The following is a 22,488-nucleotide window of genomic DNA, read 5'->3' on the forward strand; positions in this document are numbered from 1 at the left end:
AGTTAAGAGTTTGTTGCTGACCCAACTGACCTCAACCTCTACTGGCCCATCTCCAACCTCCCCAACCAGGTTATGTTTAGTCAAATGCAACATGTCATTTTAATGGGGAACACAACATGGATAGGATGCAAATACTATAAATATATGTTGTTATATATAAGAAGGGTCTAAGATTGGATGGAGATCTCTGTGGAGCTCTGTTTATTCAGAATATCCTCACAAGAGATGACATTTCTCCACCATTGTTTTATTAAAACTTCTGAGTAGTTATTGAACATTTCATCGTATGTGGCATGGATGTCAAAAGTGACCGAACAAGAATCTTTCCCTGTCGTCTTATACTTATTTTATTCTAAGGGTGTACATCAGGGCCAATAAGGTGAATAGTTTTAATGCTTTGTGTTTTTCCCCTCAAACAATTTACAGTTTTTGATATGTAGGTTACGTAATTCATAAATTATTATTAACTTGTATTTAAATTACATGTATATGGTAATATGTCTGATCAAAGATCAATCCAATAAAGCAATGGATAAACATCAGCTGATCAAGAAAATCCCAAAACATTTAAGTTAAAGACACCAACAATGACAATAACAATATGACACTCGACGATCAAATAGGTAAGATTTGTCTGATTTATTATTGAAAGTTAAAAACCAAAACACACAACATGTTAAGGTACAGCATCAATTTACAGGCAAGAGTGTGACAATCTTGTTATATATTGATACAGCAAAACACAGAGTAAGGTCTTTTACCTGCTGTGTCTTGAGATAACATTTGTAATGAATTGGTGCACAAATAATTCATCATGATAAAATAACGTAAGTGCTACTGCATATCGACAGACACAGTATGAATGCTGTTCTTAAATTCAATCAGCCCAATGTGGATTAGGAAAGCATAAAAAAGCAAGCAAAGGTACTGTAAAGCACTTGTTTTACGAATGAAGAGTAAACAATCAGATGACATTCAATATGTAACAGCTTTATGGTTCCCCCATCACCCCTCCTGCATCTGTTTATAAGAAAAGAGATGACTGCCATGATATGATTCATGTACAACTCTTTAGGAATGGTTACAACAAAGACCTGATGATCTAAAGACCGCACTGCCTACAAATATTGTCAGTAATTCATTTTTTTCCTTTTCCTGGTTTGGGCCGGACACATTTTAGCAATCTCCGTCTGAAGACCAGACCGTCTGGGCAATGTTGGACATACCCGTTCTGAGCGACACAGCTGTAAAATAAATTGGGGAAATTTGGAGCTCTATAGTGCCCATCTCTTCTTTTGAGACAGAAGCCTTCAGGAACAGTGGGGCTGGGCATTGCAGTTGTGGTTGTTGCGGTGGATGGAGATGTGGTGGTTCCATCAGAGGAAGTTGTTGTGGGATAATCACAGCATGAACAGGAGACTTTAAAGACCAGAGAAGCTGGGCATTGTTGTCGATGAGCTACATTTGAAGAGTCACAGTTGAAATAATGTTGGGGGTCACTGGGGTCGGGGTAAAGCCCAGGCCCTGATGAACATGGGTTTCCAGAGGCTGAAGAGAACAAGAGAATAAGTTATATTATTACAGCTCTTGACTGAAGGACAGTACGGTATATAGTGATAAGACTGCTAATCAGGATGAATATGTGTATAAACATACCCAAGCAGGTGAAGATCAAACAGAGACCTTTAAAAAGAGAAAATAGTAAGTTTAAGGTTAAATCTGAAAGGAGTTTGTTGAAGCAGCTCTGAAGGAAAACATATTCTTGATCAGTGTGCCTTACCTGCAGTAAGAGTGAGCTTCCACATCTTGTTGCTATTTAGAAACACAAATGTTGATGTTTTACTTATTCAGGTACCCAAAGTATCGTATCATTCTGACCTGTGCTGTATGTGAACTAACTCGAAACATTTGGCTGCAAGGAAATAGCTACAGATTTGATTTTAATGTTTTTCTATGAAAAGTTTGAAGGCACTGTTTTCATTAAGATGATGCTGATTCTTACAGCTGTTGCACAAAATCAACACACCATAATGCATCACACATAAGCACAAGACAAACATCGAAGCCTTAACTTTCTCCTCGACCTTTGTGATAAAAAAATGCCCCAGAAAGTCATTAAAGCGAGATTAAGACGCTTAAAGAACAAGTGGATGGAACTTTTTTGGGGATGTTGTTTCTCTTGTTGAGGGGAAATTCAGGTTTACACTCTGTTTTGATAAAAATGAACACAGACATAGGCCAAAATGCACACATGCACAAACAGAATCCTATGGACATGTATTAATGGAGAGGTCTCAGAGTGAGAGGGCTGCCCACAGCGAGCAGTTTGGGGGTTTGTGCCTTGCTACATCCAAAGTGGAAATAAAGTTGTTGCTGGTATTTTAGTCTTTTAAAAGTAACTGACAGGAAAACACAACTCTACCATCAAATTCACGAACCCGAGCACATGCCTAAAAATATTCAGTTTTGTCTTTGACTTGACCTTCAACATTTGGACTTACCTTGAAGAATGGAGGGTATACTGTGCTGTAGTTTCAACCGGTAATCAACAGCGTCTGCAATCATTTGAAGTGATAGAAAACACAGTCAATGCAAGAGGAAAAACAAAAAGATATCTTAAAAGAAAAAAGAATCATAAATCTGTGAATCTGAAGGTCGTTAATAAAAGTAAAAGGAATACTTACAGAGATGATGGTATAAGGGTCAGACACCGTTATCGTCTCAGACTGGATGATGACTGTCGGATGTCTGACTTCATATTTAAAAGGATCTGACGGGGTGTGGAAAAATCCCAAAACAAAATAGGTGGGGTTAGTTATTGTAATGTGTTTGTTTCCAAAGCATTATCATTTTATTGAAACACAATTATGCAAATTAGGTCACTGATAGAAACTGGATCAATGTCAACTCATCTTGAGATGTTCCCAAAGAAAATGTCATTTTGAAAAGTCAGAGAGAACACTGCAATTATCAGTGATTATAACCAATTATGAGTTTGAAAACCTCAGTATGTGATTCATGAAAGAAACATGCAGATTAAGCAGCTGTCAGAGTTTTGTTTTTTTTCCATAAAGAAAATGTTCTGGAAAATGTTGCTGGTTATAACATGTATAACAACATTGTAATTGTTAAACATTTTTTATTCTTCAGACTTAATGACAGCTCTTTTTTGGAATTGACTTTAAATGTGTCAAATGAGGTTTAGTGTTCATAGAATTCAAAGGAAAGGACACATCACCGTATTCATCACTGTACCGAAAACAGAACTTCATGAAGAATACTTCTCCTTTTCAGAGCAACGCCGAGCAAGGAATGGACAGAAACTGTAATCTTTGTTACGAGGCGTGTTCGACCCTGTTACTAGATGACACATTTATTAGAAGATGTGAGTGGTAAATGAAAAAAAAGAGATATAAAGTCAAACACAGGCACTGTGTGATTATGAATACTTTGAAATTAGCATCTGCGTTATCATTTGTAAGACGTACTTTATAAGTATACAGCCTACAACATTTTAGAAATCACATACCCCCTTGTGCTGCAGCTTCTTCACATGCTGACAGTTACACCTGCAGGTAAAGGGAACTCATTAGTGATTGGAGGCACTTCAGGAGCTCTTTTAAAGGCTAAAACTTTGTAAATAACTTTCATCTTTTCAAAGATCTAAGCTAAATTCTATCGGTAAATTCTTGAAAATGACTCGATTCTCAGAATTGTTTTAGAATTGTGTCACAAGGACCAACTTTTAGTTCGTAAAGGAGGAGGCTTCGAGATTAAGTAGAGCTGTCTACCCTTGCCCTCTCCTCCATAGAGTCGATAAGCTCTCAGGTTGCCATGTCAGAGACACAGAAGCTTTATTGTTTAACCAGCTCTGCATCTGTATTGAAACCATCCTGCATTCTAACCTCCCTGTATTTCAAAAGCATCTCATTTATTTATCCTATAGTTTTAAGATGTTTCTGCTTGTGGAGCTTAATAGAAAAATGCAGAGGCTTTTTAGGTAGGATAGAATCAGTGCTACAATTTCATGTCTTGGCCTGCTCCTTGAACAAAGTTTCTGATGGGCTCCATGACCAGCCTTTTAAAGACCTCTTTATGATTGTTGTCAAAACTACGGGGTGATATTCAATTTGACAAAATGACTTCTGTGGCACAGGAATAATGGTGGCAGGCTTCAGGCACAACCGAACAACAGACTGTTGCAGGGAGGAAATGATAACCTGGTGCAAAGTTAACAAGCTTTGACAACGTGTCTCAAATAACTCATGTGACTGTAACTATTTAACAACATGACAATCACATATGGTCATTCTAAAGCACACACAGACTTTTGTTTCTTTGGTTTGTTTCATCCAAAATTGAAGCATGTTAAAACATAAATGATCCCATGTCAGTCATGTTTGCACACTGACTCTGAAACTTTTGTCCATCATAACTTGTTTGGGAATAGGTTCGATTTTCTGATTTTTTTTTTCTCTAGTATCTATCCACGTGTGTGTGTTTGTGTGTCTGTAGGTTTATTGTCCCTCAGCTGCTGTTCAAGATCAGTTGCTTCCACAAAGGGACATCTCGTTTCTGAGATAAAGATCCTACTTAATGTTCCAGTCTTCAGCTGTATAGTAGATCATTGAGATATATATTTATATAAGGTGTCAAATGTATGTAGATTTTCTCAGGGCATGACAGTTGTTGTTGTCCAACCATGAACCTTTTTAACATCTAACACACAGCATTGTAAACAGTGACCTGGTGATCAACAAAATTCTGCATCCTTGTAAACAGGCCTTGACTGGTTTCTCAACTTTCTTTTAATTACACATTACCTAACGAACAGATGCAACAAAGGTTTTGATGTCCATCACACCCAGAACTTCATAGAACCAGAAGACTTGACAAGAACTGGATCCATTCGAATATGCACGTTGAATATTTGTTAAATAGTATCTTATACAATTTAATAAAATGTCTGTGATTACACATCACATTTCATGTATTTCCCCCAAATTGTATTCATTTTTCAAAGGTTAAAAAATTATGATTCAAAGAGTTTTAATTCAATTTCACTTCAACGTATTGTATCACAAAGACCAAATCCCTTGGGGTAGATTAACAGAGAGCACACTTTCTCTTTGACAGAGCATGTTTTTGTTGACTCTAAATGACAAATAGATTTTTAATTCAAAATTATTTGATAGCTTTCGGGCAGGTCAAAAACATTTTCAGGCATCCTGGAATCCAAAATTAGTAGGGTAGCTGTGGATCCAGGTTATTCCATCGGCACTGTTGTAAAATAAGAAAGGACATCCGGTTCAGCAGAAAAAGTTTGAGATTGTTTAAAGATGGACTCGATTTGGGGGGTGTTCTGTGATGGGGAAGATGTTCTGTAGGAAAAGCAAACAAACTATGAGTCTAATCAAAGACAGTAAAAGTCAAGACATTTTAGATCATTAGATTACAAAATAATAATTGAAGCAGCAACATAGAATAACTTTGTACCTGTCACTCAAAGTCACTGGGGTCGGGGTAAGGCCCAGGCTCTGATAAACATGGGTATCCAGAGGCTCCCTTTGGTTTGGTTTTTTTGGCCTGACACATTGTTTCAATTTCTGTTTGAAGATCAAATTGTGTGGGCATCGTGGGGCCATACCCATTCATACAGGACATAGGACATAGCCCCCGCTCCTGACAATTATCAAGTATCCCACACTACAACATCAATAAAATCTAATGTTTTCAAAGAACAAAGACAAAATATTTACTTATTGAACTGTAGACTCTTAGCTAGATATTTGCTGGTGATTTAGTTAATAGTTTGTTGCTGACCCAACTGACCTCAACCTCTACTGGCCCATCTCTAACCTCCTCAACCAGGTTATGTTTAGTCAAATGCAACATGTCATTTCATCTAGTCAAATGTTTAAGTCATGTTATGTTGTTATATTTAAGAAGGGTCTAAGATTGGATGGAGATCTCTGTGGAGCTCTGTTTATTCAGAATATCCTCACAAGTGATGACATTTCTCCACCATTGTTTTATTTAAACTTCTGAGTAGTTATTGAACATTTCATAGTATGTGGCATGGATGTCAAAAGTGACCGAACAAGAATCTTTCCCTGTCGTCTTATGCTTACTTTATTCTAAGGGTGTACATCAGGGCCAATAAGGTGAATAGTTTTAATGCTTTGTGTTTTTCCCCTCAAACAATTTACAGTTTTTGATATGTAGGTTACGTAATTCATAAATTATTATTAACTTGTATTTAAATTACATGTATATGGTAATATGATGTCTGATCAAAGATCAATCCAATAAAGCAATGGATAAACATCAGCTGATCAAGAAAATCCCAAAACATTTAAGTTAAAGACACCAACAATGACAATAACAATATGACACTCGACGATCAAATAGGTAAGATTTGTCTGATTTATTATTGAAAGTTAAAAACCAAAACACACAACATGTTAAGGTACAGCATCAATTTACAGGCAAGAGTGTGACAATCTTGTTATATATTGATACAGCAAAACACAGAGTAAGGTCTTTTACCTGCTGTGTCTTGAGATAACATTTGTAATGAATTGGTGCACAAATAATTCATCATGATAAAATAACGTAAGTGCTACTGCATATCGACAGACACAGTATGAATGCTGTTCTTAAATTCAATCACCCCAATGTGGATTAGGAAAGCATAAAAAAGCAAGCAAAGGTACTGTTAAGCACTTGTTTTACGAATGAAGAGTAAACAATCAGATGACATTCAATATGGAACAGCTTTATGGTTCCCCCATCACCCCGCCTGCATCTGTTTATAAGAAAAGAGATGACTGCCATGATATGATTCATGTACAACTCTTTAGGAATGGTTACAACAAAGACCTGATGATCTAAAGACCGCACTGCCTTCAAATATTGTCAGTAATTCATTCTTTTCCTTTTCCTGGTTTGGGCCGGACACATTTTAGCAATCTCCGTCTGAAGACCAGACCGTCTGGGCAATGTTGGACATACCCGTTCTGAGCGACACAGCTGTAAAATAAATTGGGGAAATTTGGAGCTCTATAGTGCCCATCTCTTCTTTTGAGACAGAAGCCTTCAGGAACAGTGGGGCTGGGCATTGCAGTTGTGGTTGTTGCGGTGGATGGAGATGTGGTGGTTCCATCAGAGGAAGTTGTTGTGGGATAATCACAGCATGAACAGGAGACTTTAAAGACCAGAGAAGCTGGGCATGGTTGTCGATGAGCTACATTTGAAGCGTCACAGTTGAAATAATATTGGGGGTCACTGGGGTCGGGGTAAAGCCCAGGCCCTGATGAACATGGGTTTCCAGAGGCTGAAGAGAACAAGAGAATACGTTATATTATTACAGCTCTTGACTGAAGGACAGTACGGTATATAGTGATAAGACTGCTAATCAGAATAAATATGTATAAACATACCCAAGCAGGTGAAGATCAAACAGAGACCTTTAAAAAGAGAAAATAGTAAGTTTAAGGTTAAATCTGAAAGGAGTTTGTTGAAGCAGCTCTGAAAGAAAACATATTCTTGATCAGTGTGCCTTACCTGCAGTAAGAGTGAGCTTCCACATCTTGTTGCTATTTAGAAACACAAATGTTGATGTTTTACTTATTCAGGTACCCAAAGTATCGTATCATTCTGACCTGTGCTGTATGTGAACTAACTCGAAACATTTGGCTGCAAGGAAATAGCTACAGATTTGATTTTAATGTTTTTCTATGAAAAGTTTGAAGGCACTGTTTTCATTAAGATGATGCTGATTCTTACAGCTGTTGCACAAAATCAACACACCATAATGCATCACACATAAGCACAAGACAAACATCGAAGCCTTAACTTTCTCCTCGACCTTTGTGATAAAAAAATGCCCCAGAAAGTCACTAAAGCGAGATTAAGACGCTTAAAGAACAAGTGGATGGAACTTTTTTGGGGATGTTGTTTCTCTTGTTGAGGGGAAATTCAGGTTTACACTCTGTTTTGATAAAAATGAACACAGACATAGGCCAAAATGCACACATGCACAAACAGAATCCTATGGACATGTAATAATGGAGAGGTCTCAGAGTGAGGGGGCTGCCCACAGCGAGCAGTTTGGGGGTTTGTGCCTTGCTACATCCAAAGTGGAAATAAAGTTGTTGCTGGTATTTTAGCCTTTTAAAAGTAACTGACAGGAAAACACAACTCTACCATCAAATTCACGAACCCGAGCACGTGCCTAAAAATATTCAGTTTTGTCTTTGACTTGACCTTCAACATTTGGACTTACCTTGAAGAATGGAGGGTATACTGTGCTGTAGTTTCAACCGGTAATCAACAGCGTCTGCAATCATTTGAAGTTATAGAAAACACAGTCAATGCGAGAGGAAAAACAAAAAGATATCTTAAAAAAGAATCATAAATCTGTGAATCTGAAGGTCGTTAATAAAAGTAAAAGGAATACTTACAGAGATGATGGTATAAGGGTCAGACACCGTTATCGTCTCAGACTGGATGATGACTGTCGGATGTCTGACTTCATATTTAAAAGGATCTGACGGGGTGTGGAAAAATCCCAAAACAAAATAGGTGGGGTTAGTTATTGTAATGTGTTTGTTTCCAAAGCATTATCATTTTATTGAAACACAATTATGCAAATTAGGTCACTGATAGAAACTGGATCAATGTCAACTCATCTTGAGATGTTCCCAAAGAAAATGTCATTTTGAAAAGTCACAGAGAACACTGCAATTATCAGTGATTATAACCAATTATGAGTTTGAAAACCTCAGTATGTGATTCATGAAAGAAACATGCAGATTAAGCAGCTGTCAGAGTTTGTTTTTTTTCATAAAGAAAATGTTCTGGAAAATGTTGCTGGTTATAACATGTATAACAACATTGTATTTGTTAAACATTTTTTATTCTTCAGACTTAATGACAGCTCTTTTTTGGAATTGACTTTAAATGTGTCAAATGAGGTTTAGTGTTCATAGAATTCAAAGGAAAGGACACATCACCGTATTCATCACTGTACCGAAAACAGAACTTCATGAAGAATACTTCTCCTTTTCAGAGCAACGCCGAGCAAGGAATGGACAGAAACTGTAATCTTTGTTACGAGGCGTGTTCGACCCTGTTACTAGATGACACATTTATTAGAAGATGTGAGTGGTAAATGAAAAAAAAGAGATATAAAGTCAAACATAGACACTGTGTGATTATGAATACTTTGAAATTAGCATCTGCGTGATCATTTGTAAGACGTACTTTCTAAGTATACAGCCTACAACATTTTAGAAATCACATACCCCTTGTGCTGCAGCTTCTTCACATGCTGACAGTTACACCTGCAGGTAAAGGGAACTCATTAGTGATTGGAGGCACTTCAGGAGCTCTTTTAAAGGCTAAAACTTTGTAAATAACTTTCATCTTTTCAAAGATCTAAGCTAAATTCTATCGGTAAATTCTTGAAAATGACTCGATTCTCAGAATTGTTTTAGAATTGTGTCACAAGGACCAACGTTTAGTTCTTAAAGGAGGAGGCTTCGAGATTAAGTAGAGCTGTCTACCCTTGCCCTCTCCTCCATAGAGTCGATAAGCTCTCAGGTTGCCATGTCACAGACACAGAAGCTTTATTGTTTAACCAGCTCTGCATCTGTATTGAAACCATCCTGCATTCTAACCTCCCTGTATTTCAAAAGCATCTCATTTATTTATCCTATAGTTTTAAGATGTTTCTGCTTGTGGAGCTTAATAGAAAAATGCAGAGGCTTTTTAGGTAGGATAGAATCAGTGCTACAATTTCATGTCTTGGCCTGCTCCTTGAACAAAGTTTCTGATGGGCTCCATGACCAGCCTTTTAAAGACCTCTTTATGATTGTTGTCAAAACTACGGGGTGATATTCAATTTGACAAAATGACTTCTGTGGCACAGGAATAATGGTGGCAGGCTTCAGGCACAACCGAACAACAGACTGTTGCAGGGAGGTTTTTAAGAAGTCTTGGAGGACATCTTTCAGCTGATCAGTGCCGTCCCTGAGTACCCGCCAAGGTACTTGGCCCAGTCCTGCAGACTTTTAAGGGTTAATCCCAGAGAGACCTCACCTAACTCTGTTTTAGGTCAAACACAGAGCCTCTTCTTCTGGCTGAGGTGGAGATTTCAGGGTCAGTGTGTTTTTGTAAGCCTCACAATGTGCACAGAAGTGATGAAGCTGGTCAGGGAGGTAGGGAGGGGTGCCAATCACAAACCTGAAGGGAGTTTTTTTCTTTATGACCTCCATTATCAATTCGATTACTGTTTCTTTGTATCATTTTGTTACCACCTTTCCCAGGCAGTTGTACCTTTTCAGTGTCCTGGAACCTAAATGATGAGACATGCTGTATACTGTAAAGTCAATAAACTAAACACCTATCAGGTTAACCCTAAGTTTATATTTTTATGTATTCTTTGCTTTATTCAACGTGATGATTTACCAGTGTACAACCCTCAAGGAAATTGTGTCACGTAAATTTGAAACATTGAAACACTTTTTAACGTTTACATAGAGATTCTTGAGGTTCAGGATTGACCTTCTTTTCAATCAGGAAGTTGCGTGTGGTGCTCGAGATCATATGCAAATCAGCAGCCTTTTGGCAGAGAATACTCTGCAATTTCAGATGCATGACAAGTACATAGCTGTTATGTGACTTTTCAAGTACTTTATTTACCTCATGGTGTTTTCTACTTCATAATTATGTTGGTGTTTTTTTAACCCCCAGTTGCCATTGACAACATCATTAAGGTCTCATAAATCTTTCACATACTGTAGGCTGGTTCACATTTCTAAAAATTAAAGAACACGCGTCTACATTTGTAAAGAAGTGACATGACATTTAGCACCACAAGTATGACAGGAAATGAAAACCTGGTACAAAGTTAACAAGCTTTGACTTCATGTCTCAAATAACTCATGTGACTGTGTGTAGCTGCAGTCAAGCTGTTAGTTTTGAGTAATGCAACACACGAGCACTCAAACTTTAGTCATTATTGCAATTATCTAGGTTTCAGTAAGTAACTTATTTTTTATAGATATTATTAAACATTTCTGAACGCATATGCTTTACCTGCTCATTTCAGCCTTTTTAGTCTGCATCTAATTTAAAAACATTAGATGTTGTATCTTTTCATGACATAGTGATCGGGATGTTTCTGAAGCCGATTGGTTCCCAAAAGAACAACTTGTTTCATCTTTTGAGATAAACAGCTGAAGTAAAGAAATATCTTATGTTGTTTTAAACAGCTCTATGAATCTTAAATCAAACTCTAACAACACACAGTAATCAAACATGTCAGAGGGAAAGTTTGAATATGGTATTTTTCTTGCGTAAAAAAAATGTTTAAAAAGGTCGTGTTTTCAACCTTAAAATAAAATGAAATCCAAGGTTTAAAATCACTATTAGTTTTCTTGTCCCTCAACACTTACTGTCCATCCACTCTTCTTAAATTATCTTCCATCAGCCTGAAACATACATTGTACCACATTGCTCTTGTCCTACTGTTAATACAATAAAGTTTTGCAAAGAAATGGAAAATCTTGAAACAAAAAAAAAAGTCTTTCAAGTTTCCAAGTTGGATTTCTTTTTATTTTCAAAACAAATGTATTGACCCCGTTGGGACTGGACTCTTTTCAAATTCCCTTTATATCTTTCTCACTTTCTTTCCTCTCTTACCTCCCATTCAAGCTCCATTAAGTGGCACACCTCAAAGGCTGTCCAATGTGGGGCATGTTTGTGGTTCACGTCAGGTGAATAAAAGTTGCAGCAGTGGGGAGACCTGCTTCAGCAATTAGAACATTTATAATGGCTGTGATTATGACACACCTTTGATTGGTTTTAATTCATAGCAAATTACAGCATTCCTTTTTCAAATGCTGATGCTTTTGTTGTTTGCTGTCATTGTCCTGCCCAGTAAAGTGTATGAGACGTAACTTTTGAAGGTTTGTTGAATGACAAGTCTGTTCTCTCATTTTAAGACACTTGTCAACACAACATTGAAATATAGCACAGCTGTAACAAAAAGAAAGTAACATTTTTATGTTGGGAATGACAGTAATCAAAACTTCCTACAGTATAAAAGGCAGTATCTGATTTAGTATTTCACAAAACGTTGTCCTTAATCATTCATGTCTCTCCAACAACAACATAAAAAGTGCCAAGTGTTTGGAAAATCTGCAACCACTAACTATTTAACAACATTACAATCACATATGGTCATTCTAAAGCACACACAGACTTTTGTTTCTTTGGTTTGTTTCATCCAAAATTGAAGCATGTTAAAACATAAATGATCCCATGTCAGTCATTTTTGCACACTGACTCTGAAACTTTTGTCCATCATAACTTGTTTGGGAACAGATGTCCACAAAGGGACATCTCGTTTCTGAGATAAAGAGCCTACTTAATGTTCCAGTCTTCAGCTGTATAGTAGATCATTGAGATGTATATTCAAGGTGTCAAATGTATGTAGATTTTCTCAGGGCATGACAGCTGTTGTTGTCCAACCATGAACCTTTTTAACATCTAGCACACAGCATTGTAAACATGTGACCTGGTGATCAACAACATTCTGCATCCTTGTCAACAGGCCTTGACTGGTTTCTCAACTTTCTTTTAATTACACATTACCTAACGAACAGATGCAACAAAGGTTTTGATGTTCATCACACCCAGAACTTCATAGAACCAGAAGACTTGACAAGAACTGGATCCATTCGAATATGCTCGTTGAATATTTGTCAAACAGGAACTTCTGAATAATTGGTCTGTGTTTACAAAGTTGTTTCAACTAATTTCATGTAATTCCTCAAAATGTTATTCACTTGTCCAATCCTTAATGTAATGTTATTCAAATTGGATGAAGAAACAATCACAGCTCAGGCTCTTAATAAGTGAATGGTCCCGTCTGATAATCTTTTTCACTGTTTATTCAAAAGACAAATAATAACAGTACATTGTCAGTAGAGTATTCCAAATTTCATTTTGGATTGTAATGGAAAGAAGCCCATGAGCTCTTGCTTTGCTGCTTTAACATGAAATCACAAAAATTGTTAGGTTAAATAATTATGATTCAAAGAGTTTCCATTCAATTTCACTTCAACGTATTGTATCAGAAAGATCAAATCCCTTGGGGTAGATTAACAGAGAGCACACTTTCTCTTTGACAGAGCATGTTTATGTTGACTCTAAATGACAAATAGGTTTCTAATTCAAAATTATTTGATAGCTTTCGGGCAGGTCAAAACATTTTCAGGCATCCTGGAATCCAAAATTAGTAGGGCAGCTGTGGATCCAGGTTATTCCATCGGCCCAATTTTAAAATTAGAAAGGACATCCGGTTCAGCACAAAAACCCATCATCAATATCATTTGCAAAAAAGTTTGAGTGTGTGTAAAGATGGTCTGGATTTTGGAGATGTTCTGTAGGAAAAAACAAACTGTGAGTCTAATCAAAGGCAGTAAAAGTCAAGACATTTTAATTCATTGGGTTACAAAATTAGTCTGCCTAGGAACCTGAAGTTAGTTCGGAAATCTCTGCAGTAGGCCTTCTTTGAGCCAAGAAGTCGGTTATCCTGAGATCACTCACTCACAACAGTGTTTCTGTTGGCACTGACTTCTTCAAGGAAAGTACGGGAAATGTAAGCCCTACAGTATCAGTCCATGGGGAGCTTTGGAAGTTTAGATCAGACGGAGGGAGTGTCATTCTACATTCTTACCCAGCCTTCTCCATAAGGTCCTCTCTCATCCAAAAATGTAACTTTATTCTTTCTCCTCTTCAAAACAGGTGCTCAAAATTACAAATATTGTACATTTGTTGTCGTGTCAGGATTATAAGTCTGATTCTATTCTTCCTGAAATGTCTCACAGAGTCCCTGAACATATTGGATATGCTGCTGGGCAGAAAACATTCTAAAAACCTGTAGGTTACATTGTAACCCTGGTCCTCTGTGTGAAAAGAAAATCACTCTATCTTGATATTGACCAGCATCAGATGTTGATCATTGAAAAATGAAGTGAAAATGCATGCTTGGCCTCATACATGTATGGGATACCTGGCCGCCTACAATTTTCTTGTGTCAGTTATTCACACGGTCAGGGGTTAATGTTCCCTGTTAATATGGACTATGTAACCGGGTGAAGAGGCAGTCTCTCCAGTCAGAGAAGTACACTTACAAAGTTACATACAGGACATTCACCTGATGTTGATGCAAGTATGCTTCAAAACGTTGTGAAAAACGTTTATAGGGCGGAGGTTTCTGTTTGCAGCCAGTGGCTTGAACTTTGGAACTAGGCTGTGACTCCACACATTTTCACTAGCATTAAATCCTCATGAGGGTTTTTTTTTTTTGGACGACATATAATTGTATAGCACCCACAACTTCACCAACATCTTATGTGGACATGATAGTAATCCAACATATCTATATTTTGTGTTAAGGTATCTACATTCAGGGATGTCATTGAGCATTGTTACCGTCACTCTAAAACAAAAACAACATAATATCCCCATCAAATTACATTAAAAACAAGTTTGGTCATTTAAAAGGGATCGTTTTAATGTCATAAATTGTCAGCAGGTTGTAATAGCAGGTTTTTACACAGTTGTTGTAAATCCTTTTCTATAGCAACAGGTTGCTCTCTCTTGATAGCAGGCTGTGAAGTGGTGAAGTCAGTGAAGTCTGCATGGATACTTGGCAGCACCTGTCTGACTATTTCTGTCAATGCTGAAGTCATTAGAATTAGTGTTTCTTATTTCTATTCGACACTTCAAATGATATGCAAACTTTAGGGCCAGTTACAGCATTTGCAGCCTTCTTTAAACACCAGATTAGCAGGGCAGTTTTGGATCCAGGTATTGCCATTGGCACAGTTGTAAAAGGAACCAGGGGCATCTGGTTTGGCATAAACCCCACCAGCCTTTGTTGCACAGAAGTTGTCAGCAACTGTGGATGAGGATGTGACTGTAGGTCTGGGAGGAGGTTTGATGCCAGGCTTGTCTTCATTTGTAGAAGTAGTTGTCTGATTCGGGGTTGTTTCTGTAGGGGGAAGGGGAGGAAGATCTGTAGAAAAAAACAGTAACTTATTAATATAATTGAAGTCAAGAAATAAATACCCTTTGGATTATAGAATAATCATTTAACCAGCTATATAATTCTTTTCACCTGAAGCTAGAAGTGAACGGAGATGGTTGATGAGTGGATAGTTTCCTTGTCCACAGAACTGTCCATTAAAGTCATCCAGATCCAGAGCCCAGATGAAAGCTCCACCAAATTGGTTGTCTTTTAGGTAACGCACCTGAAAACATAAAAAAAAAATAATAATAATTTGAACCTAACCTTCAATTTGAACTTCCTTAGAAAGCAAAATTTAAAAAAATAAACAAACACATGACGACCTTGGTCTCAAAGCTTTCTTTGTTGTCAAATCCAACCCACTCGCTTTGTTTTATAGCATATGGAACTTTCTGGTCCTGGATCAAGTGGACACTGGCCCCTTGGAGAAATGTGCAAATCTGAAATAAAATTTAATTAAAATTTTATGCTTGATTTATTTAAGCGATGTGACGAAATGATCATGAATGATGTCATCATTTTTGGTTATTTCACCTCATAATAGGACCAGAAACCAGCCTCCCTTGTAAAAGTACCGGCAGCAGCTGGACCACTGGCAGGTGCTCCAACTTGACTGGACTGACTAGACAGTCTAAATGTTCTCCCGTATGTTGCAAAGCCCATGTTTAATTTTTCAACGGGTGTTCCTTGGTCCCGCCAGTACCTCATGGCAAAGTCCTAAAAAGTAAGAGATTCAGTAAAGAGATGGACAGAAGTCATGTTTCCTATTGATGCACCTCTGAGAGATAAGAAGTTAATAGCACATATTCTCAGTTTTAAACGGCATTACATTCTTGCAGAAGAGGGCTAATGTTTAAAAATATATGTCAACTCTTGAATGAAAGTAAACATCCACTTGGAAAGCCTATTATATTTATGTTTGGAGGACATTTTTAGTCTCCATAATGGCTCATCATCTGTAAAACATTAGCTCTAAGTGGGAGAAATTTCCTCTAAAAATTGAAGAATTGCAAGTTCTCTAAAGAAATTACACAATTTAATATGATTCAGGGAATTTTTAAGACCTGAATCACAGGGAGAAATTATTGGACGTGGCGTGGTTCTCTCGCGATTGTTACCTTGAACTTATCTAAAATAGAGACAACCCTCATACAGGGTCAATACATCAAAGAACATTTGGAACAATAAACACCACAGAAAACAACCAGACCAACATACAATCAACACCAGAACATCTTCCCAAAGGTCACCCACAACTCCACATAATAGAATGACACATCAATAGCAAAGCGTCAGCATAGAGGAAATCACTCCTTTCTTAAAAGATAATAATTACCGGTTGGTAGGTCACAGGGGGTCAATCCAGGAAATCATTTACCATTCTGTTGTAAAGATTATTTTGCCAAAATTCCCTTAAACCTTCAAGTGACATTCTTTGAGTTTTGACTGTAAACAATGTCATGTCTGTTTCCTTAACAAAGATGCATCAATTTTTTTTTCCACCTCTGTCAAACACAACAAATGTTTGTAATTTTGAAGTTCTTTCCAAACTTCTTTTAAATGTTGAAATAAAAAAATTTAAAAAACAATGGATAATATTGTACTCAGTGAGAAAAAAGCGAGTTGGCATTACAGGACTGTTAAGAACGTCTTTACATTGATGATGGCGCTAATAAATGAATCCCTGTACTCACAGTATTTAAGTAAACATGGTCCCCGATGTCTTGAGATCCCTTATATAATGGGCTATGATGTCCTGTCACAGTCTCCCAGGTGCCATGAAAGTCATACGTCATTACATTAACAAAGTCCAGGTACCTGAAACAATGCCAGATGATGAAATCATAATAATAGGAACAATGTAGGGTGTGACACTTTGGCTTACTTTGCCATCTCTGCGATTTCATAACCAGTATCGATGGTTCCTTTTCCAGCAGCCACAGCAGCAGAGATCAATAATCTGGCTTGCCCTGTTGCTCTTCCCTCAGCCTCATAACCCGCCAGGAGCTCCTGTACAACACAGTAACATAGGAAATTGACATCGTGGCTTATGTAAAACATTAGTTAAACCCCAGTATCTCTCTATCTTACCTTGCACAACAGTGTGAATCTCTGCTTGTCCTCCAGAGGACTTCCTCGTGCACCAGGATATTCCCAATCCAGATCGAGTCCATCAAAACTGTATTTTCTCAGTAGTTTGATTGAAGACTGGATAAATGTATTTCTGTTTTGTTGTGTTGACACCATTGTAGTGAACCTAGGTATCATTTTGGGGAAGACGTGGTCCAATGAAGAATTACATATAATAAACAAAGAAGAAAAAAAATATATCCATTGTGTTGAAGATGAATATCTCACTTTTGTGTTCCAAAGTTCCAGCCTCCGACCGCCAACAGTGTTTTCAGGTTTGGATTCCTGCGGGAGTACCCAAATGAGGAAACGTGCTATGATTCTTTTTCATACGGTTTAGCATAGTGTTTGAAAATTAAAGGCTGACCTCTGTTTGAGTCCGTTAAAAGATTTATAAAGTTCATCATCGTTCCATTCGATGGTGGCCAACTCATTTGCTTCATTAATACCAGAAAATGCGTAGATCAGGTGGGTACAGAGGTTGGGATCGATATTTATAGGCATGAACTTTCCATTGCCAGGCCTGTACTGGGACCAGTTGGTGAAATAACAAACCAGTCTGGAGGATGAGACTGAACACGAAAAAGCAAATGTTGTTTTATTCATCTTTGACGAATAAACAATGTCAGCTCGTTTCAATCAATTCAATTTCGGTCGCTTCTAAGTCTGACAAATATTTACATTTCTTATAAATTGTAAACTCACCCAAACTTCCAAAGGAAAGCCAGAAGCCTTCAAAATGACAAAATTATTAGAACATATTGGTTTAAAAAAAAGAAAATATTTTCAAGCTGTTTGAATTACTGTGACTTACCTGCAAGAAGAATCAACTTGCTCATGGTGTTTGTGTGTGTGACAGAGTCTGAAAAAAGCTTTTCTTTACTGAAGATAAATATACACAAAACATGATAATCATTAGCCAGGAACTAGCTGTTTGACCCACAGTGTGTGTGTGCACAACACTGTTGCTTCATGTTAGTCAAATAACTGCAAATACTGGTTCATGTTTGGGTTTTGTTTAGGTAGCTTCCTTTATTTAATTTAATTTAATTTCGTTATATTTGCAGAAAGTATCATACATCCTGTGACTGACTTCCCTTAGTGTATTGTACGCAGTCCAGGGGGGGTTCCAATATATTTTTACTTTACCTATGTGAAATGTTTTAATTAAAAAAAAAATATTTATTTGAAAAATGTTTTTTTAAATACCTTTTTTTTTCTGATGACATGATGGCATTGTCCCCCTTTTTATCTGTTAATGTGTCAATAGAGGTTTGTGATAATGAGGGGGATAAAGAGCACTTTTAGACTGACAAAGCCAGTGCTTGTCAAGGGTTAGTGACCCGAGAGAAAAATCGATCCTCTTCCCACAAATCTCATTTCAGACAAGAGAAAGCCTTCTGTGCCCCGATAGAGAGTTAGTAGTCGAGACCATAAAGACCGTTTAGCTAAAAAATAATCCCTCAATGTTGTACACAAGAACAACAGTTCAGTCAGGAGCACTTTGTCAAAATGGATACTTTGACACAATTAATTATGTTTGGCGGTATGGCTCTGTGAAGGATCTCTCTGCACAGCACAGATTCTTAAAAAAAAGCCGGCATAAGAACTGCCAATAGGATGCTTTCAGCAGATCAGCTGGTCATCAGCTGATGTGGCTTGTATGAGATCAGCTGACTTGAACTCTGGGACAATAATAGAGCGTGACGCCGTGGCCTGCCTGAACTAACACAAGATTCCATTTTAATTATTGAGTCTTTACTTTGTTCTTTGTGCAGTTACTGCTTTGTCACAATCATGCACAAAAAGGGGAATGAGACTTCAATGTATAAAAAAGACAACAATAATCACAGTTTTGTTTTATGAATGAGTAATTTATTTAAGCCCAGTCGCAGCATTTACACTTTTCATTAAACACAAGATTCCCTGGACATTTCTGGAGGTATGTCATTCCGTGGACGCACTGATAGAAGGAGCGCCTCTCCTTGTCATTTGTGTACAGGCCGTCGGTCTTCCCGCCACAGAAACCACTTCCAGGAGCAACTGCTGAGGTTGTAGTTTGGGCAGTGGTGGTTGTAGGAGCAGCAGTAGCAGTAGAAGTAGCAGCAGGTGTGGTGTTGCTGGGGCCAGGACGGCTTGTTGTGACCACAGGGGGTTGTGTGGTTACAGGAGGGGGAGCTGGATGGTCTGGCAATTTAAAACATATTTGAAGTTCAGAGAAAATTTTCTTTGTGTCCAGATGATTTCACTTTGACATGATATCCAGGTGCTTTGGACTAGTTACCTGACTGCAAAAGAGAGCGCAGGTAACCAATGAGAGGATAGGGCCCTTGTCCACAGAAGGCTCCAGAGAAGTCATCCAGATCAAGAGCCCAGATCATGGCTCCTCCATATTTGTTATCTTTCAGATACCTTGTCTGTGGGAAATCAGTAAAAGAGAGTACTTTGGTTATTCACAGGTTTTGCCATTTCAATAGTGACAGCTCCTAAAATTGAAAAGTAAAATACAACATAGTGTAGCAGTGTGATTATGTAGCATCTGTTAAATAATTTTGGGAAAAAAAAGGAAAGAAAACAGAAGATGAAAAAAAAAATGGAAACAACAATGACTAAGATGAAATAAATGGTGATGTTCAGATGGTACAAGCAGCAATGCTTTGGAGAAAAACCAAACTTTTTACTGAAGAAGACGATGTGAAGTTTAGTGGCCATACCATTTACATCTGTGATCAGTTCATTTATTTCTATCACAACATTTCTTAACAACTAGAAAAGAACTGTATGCATGTGTGCATGTTATCAAAAACAAGTGGAGTCATTTAAACTGCACAGCTGTCACCTGCAGACAATCTGTTTTAGGTGCTTATGCATGAACAACCACTAACAGAAGACTACAAATCTGTGGCTATATTGGTCATCTTAGAGTGCCCTCTACTGTTCATTAAAAGGTACTCAAATATTGGTTTTTACTGCTTCATTATTGTCATCTATATCCAATGCCAAATCAATAGGGAAAGTTAAAAAGGGTAATTAAAGGGTAAAAAGTTCTTAACTACCTTGATTTCAAAGCTCTGTCTGTTGTCAAACCCAACCCACTCATTTCCTTTAATAGCGTAGGGAACACTTTGCTCATCAATCCAGTGGACACTGCTTCCTTGGATGAAAGTGCAAATCTGTAGAAGCAGAAGAAAATGATACAAAAACATCCTTCAAAAGATTTGTGAGATCTCAGATTTGAAATTATCCCCATTTCATTAGAGTGTTGTATTAAATTGGCATCTCTATAAGTGCTGCTTTCACTGACCTCATAGTAGGACCAGAATCCAGCTTCCCGGGTGTAGGGCCCAGCAGAGGCCGGCCCGCTTGCTGGTGTTCCAACACTGTGAGCGACTGATGATATGCGAAATGTGCGGCCATACGTGGGGAAACCCATTATGAGCTTTTCCAGAGGAGCGCCCCTTTTTTCCCAGTATTTCATAGAAAAGTCCTGTGAGGTGACAAACAGATATTTCATATCAGATATAAAGGTCACATTTTGTTAGAAGAATTACAATTTTTGGAAGATTTTACTTACCACATTGTAGAAGATATGTTCACCCTGATCCACAGAGCTGCTGTACAGAGGGCTGTTGTGGCCCGTCAATGTGTCCCAGGCTCCATGAAAGTCATAGGCCATCACATTTATAAAGTCCAGGAACCTGTAAGACACAGCATGAGAAAATATGAGAAAATGAAAAAGACACCAAACACCTATAGTTACACATTTTACACCACAAATAGGCTGAGACATTCATCATATACGTAAACTGTCCAAACGTTCTGAAATGATGAATCCCCAGGCAATTTGCGCTTTTCTTAAGAAACCTTGATACACATCTGTATAAGTCTGTATTTCATAATAAAAGACGTTTTAGTTGACTCATGTTGTATGCATTAAAACGTCATGTGAGGACCTGAGTTTACACATTTCGTTTTAAAAAAGGGGGCATGTGGACTTCTGTGCGCATCCATTTCACTTTACAATGTACTTAAAGATTTTGTAAGAGATTTCAGTAGAAGTATCTTTTATGAGTGTATCTGTGTACTTTTTAAAAAAATTTTTTTTACATATATTGAAATAGTGATTTATTTAGGTTAGCAAACCTACCATTGTGCATATAGCTACCCTACTGCATACCTACCATTTAATTCGAGCACTTTGAGTTTTGCTTCGAATGTAAAGTGTGTTATAAATACTTTTTTTTAATAATTGTAATTATTATTACCCTAACTGCACTTTTTTTTCCAAATTGGTTAAATGGCCCTCCGTGACTGACACTCACTTTGAGACTTTAGCAATTTCGTATCCATTATCAATGTTTCCTTTCCCAGCAGCCACGGCAGCTGTGAGCAACAGTCGTGGTCTTTTGGTCTCAGCTGCTTCTTTCTCAAATTCAGCCAGTAATTCCTTTGAATAAAAAAGATCAATATTAACGATACAATATCAACAAAGCAGTATATTATAGATGAGAATACATTTTAATTTTCGGTCAGTTCTGGTGAGATGTGAGGTGTCGATTGTCAAACTGACTCTGCAGAGCACTGTGAACCTCTTCTTGTCCTCTGGTGGGCTTCCTCGTGATCCGGGATACTCCCAGTCCAGGTCCAGCCCATCAAAGCCGTGCAGTCTCAAAAATTTGATTGAAGACCTGATGAATTTCTGGCGGTTTTCAGGGGATGAAACCATGATGGTAAATCTGTCAACAACAACAAAAACCTTTTTGTAGCTTGTCTGTTAGCATAATGTAATCAGTATAAACAGCCTCGTGATTCATGTCTATTAAAGGAACTTACTGTGTGGTTCCAAAGTTCCAGCCACCAACAGCCAGAAGAGTCTTTAGCTCAGGGTTTCTGAACAAGAAAGAAGGAGAGACGTGAAGACCAAAACTAGTTCCAAAACAGGTCAATTCAAAATAGTTATGCGTTCGACGTTTGAAATAATATGTAGGGGAGCATTATGAAGAATAAAAAGAGTAAATATTAACAGGAAATAATTAGGACACATTTTAAAGAATAAAAAAGGTATTTATTGTTGCTGTACACATAAAAACTCATACTTGGCTCATTAAGTAAATTTAAACTGCATATTTCCATAGTTGAACCAGTTTTAATGAAACATCTCCATGGACAAATTCCACTGATCCAAAGACACTTAAACATGCAAATGATCATGATGGCTGGTGTCATAAGTTAAAGATATGACTGCAAAACAT

At 37.5% G+C, this 22,488-nt stretch overlaps 1 protein-coding gene and 3 long non-coding RNA genes across 4 annotated transcripts; all 4 read right to left on the reverse strand.

The window, feature by feature from the left end:
• Positions 1-624: 624 nt before the first annotated feature.
• On the reverse strand, positions 625-2,921 carry LOC306833719. Its single transcript, XR_013780405.1, has 5 exons — positions 2,685-2,921; positions 2,502-2,555; positions 1,781-1,812; positions 1,657-1,683; positions 625-1,548 (listed from the first exon to the last, which is right to left on the reverse strand). It is a non-coding gene; the product is annotated as an uncharacterized lncRNA (long non-coding RNA).
• A 3,491-nt stretch (positions 2,922-6,412) lies between these two features.
• Positions 6,413-8,832, reverse strand: LOC306833718. The gene is made up of 5 exons (XR_013780404.1): positions 8,466-8,832; positions 8,288-8,341; positions 7,567-7,598; positions 7,443-7,469; positions 6,413-7,336 (listed from the first exon to the last, which is right to left on the reverse strand). It is a non-coding gene; the product is annotated as an uncharacterized lncRNA (long non-coding RNA).
• Positions 8,833-9,783: 951 nt separating this feature from the next.
• LOC306833722 lies at positions 9,784-11,220 on the reverse strand. Its single transcript, XR_013780408.1, has 3 exons — positions 10,402-11,220; positions 9,891-10,110; positions 9,784-9,815 (listed from the first exon to the last, which is right to left on the reverse strand). It is a non-coding gene; the product is annotated as an uncharacterized lncRNA (long non-coding RNA).
• Positions 11,221-14,819: 3,599 nt separating this feature from the next.
• Positions 14,820-21,972, reverse strand: LOC306834251 (chitotriosidase-1-like; the record flags this gene model as incomplete). The annotated part of the gene is made up of 19 exons (XM_079360086.1): positions 21,807-21,972; positions 21,559-21,683; positions 20,811-20,934; positions 20,541-20,723; positions 20,293-20,409; positions 19,521-19,653; positions 19,122-19,423; positions 18,915-18,961; positions 18,051-18,118; positions 17,942-17,968; positions 17,604-17,808; positions 17,465-17,521; positions 17,198-17,363; positions 16,992-17,116; positions 16,801-16,924; positions 15,641-15,823; positions 15,430-15,546; positions 15,197-15,329; positions 14,820-15,094 (listed from the first exon to the last, which is right to left on the reverse strand). Exons 1-19 carry the CDS (start codon positions 21,960-21,962, stop codon positions 14,820-14,822), a joined length of 2,667 nt encoding a protein of 888 aa, XP_079216212.1. The 5' UTR covers positions 21,963-21,972.
• Between the last annotated feature and the right edge of the window lie 516 nt (positions 21,973-22,488).

Source organism: Symphodus melops (genome assembly GCF_947650265.1).
Source record: "Symphodus melops genome assembly, chromosome: 13".
Classification (NCBI taxonomy): Eukaryota; Metazoa; Chordata; class Actinopteri; order Labriformes; family Labridae; genus Symphodus; species Symphodus melops.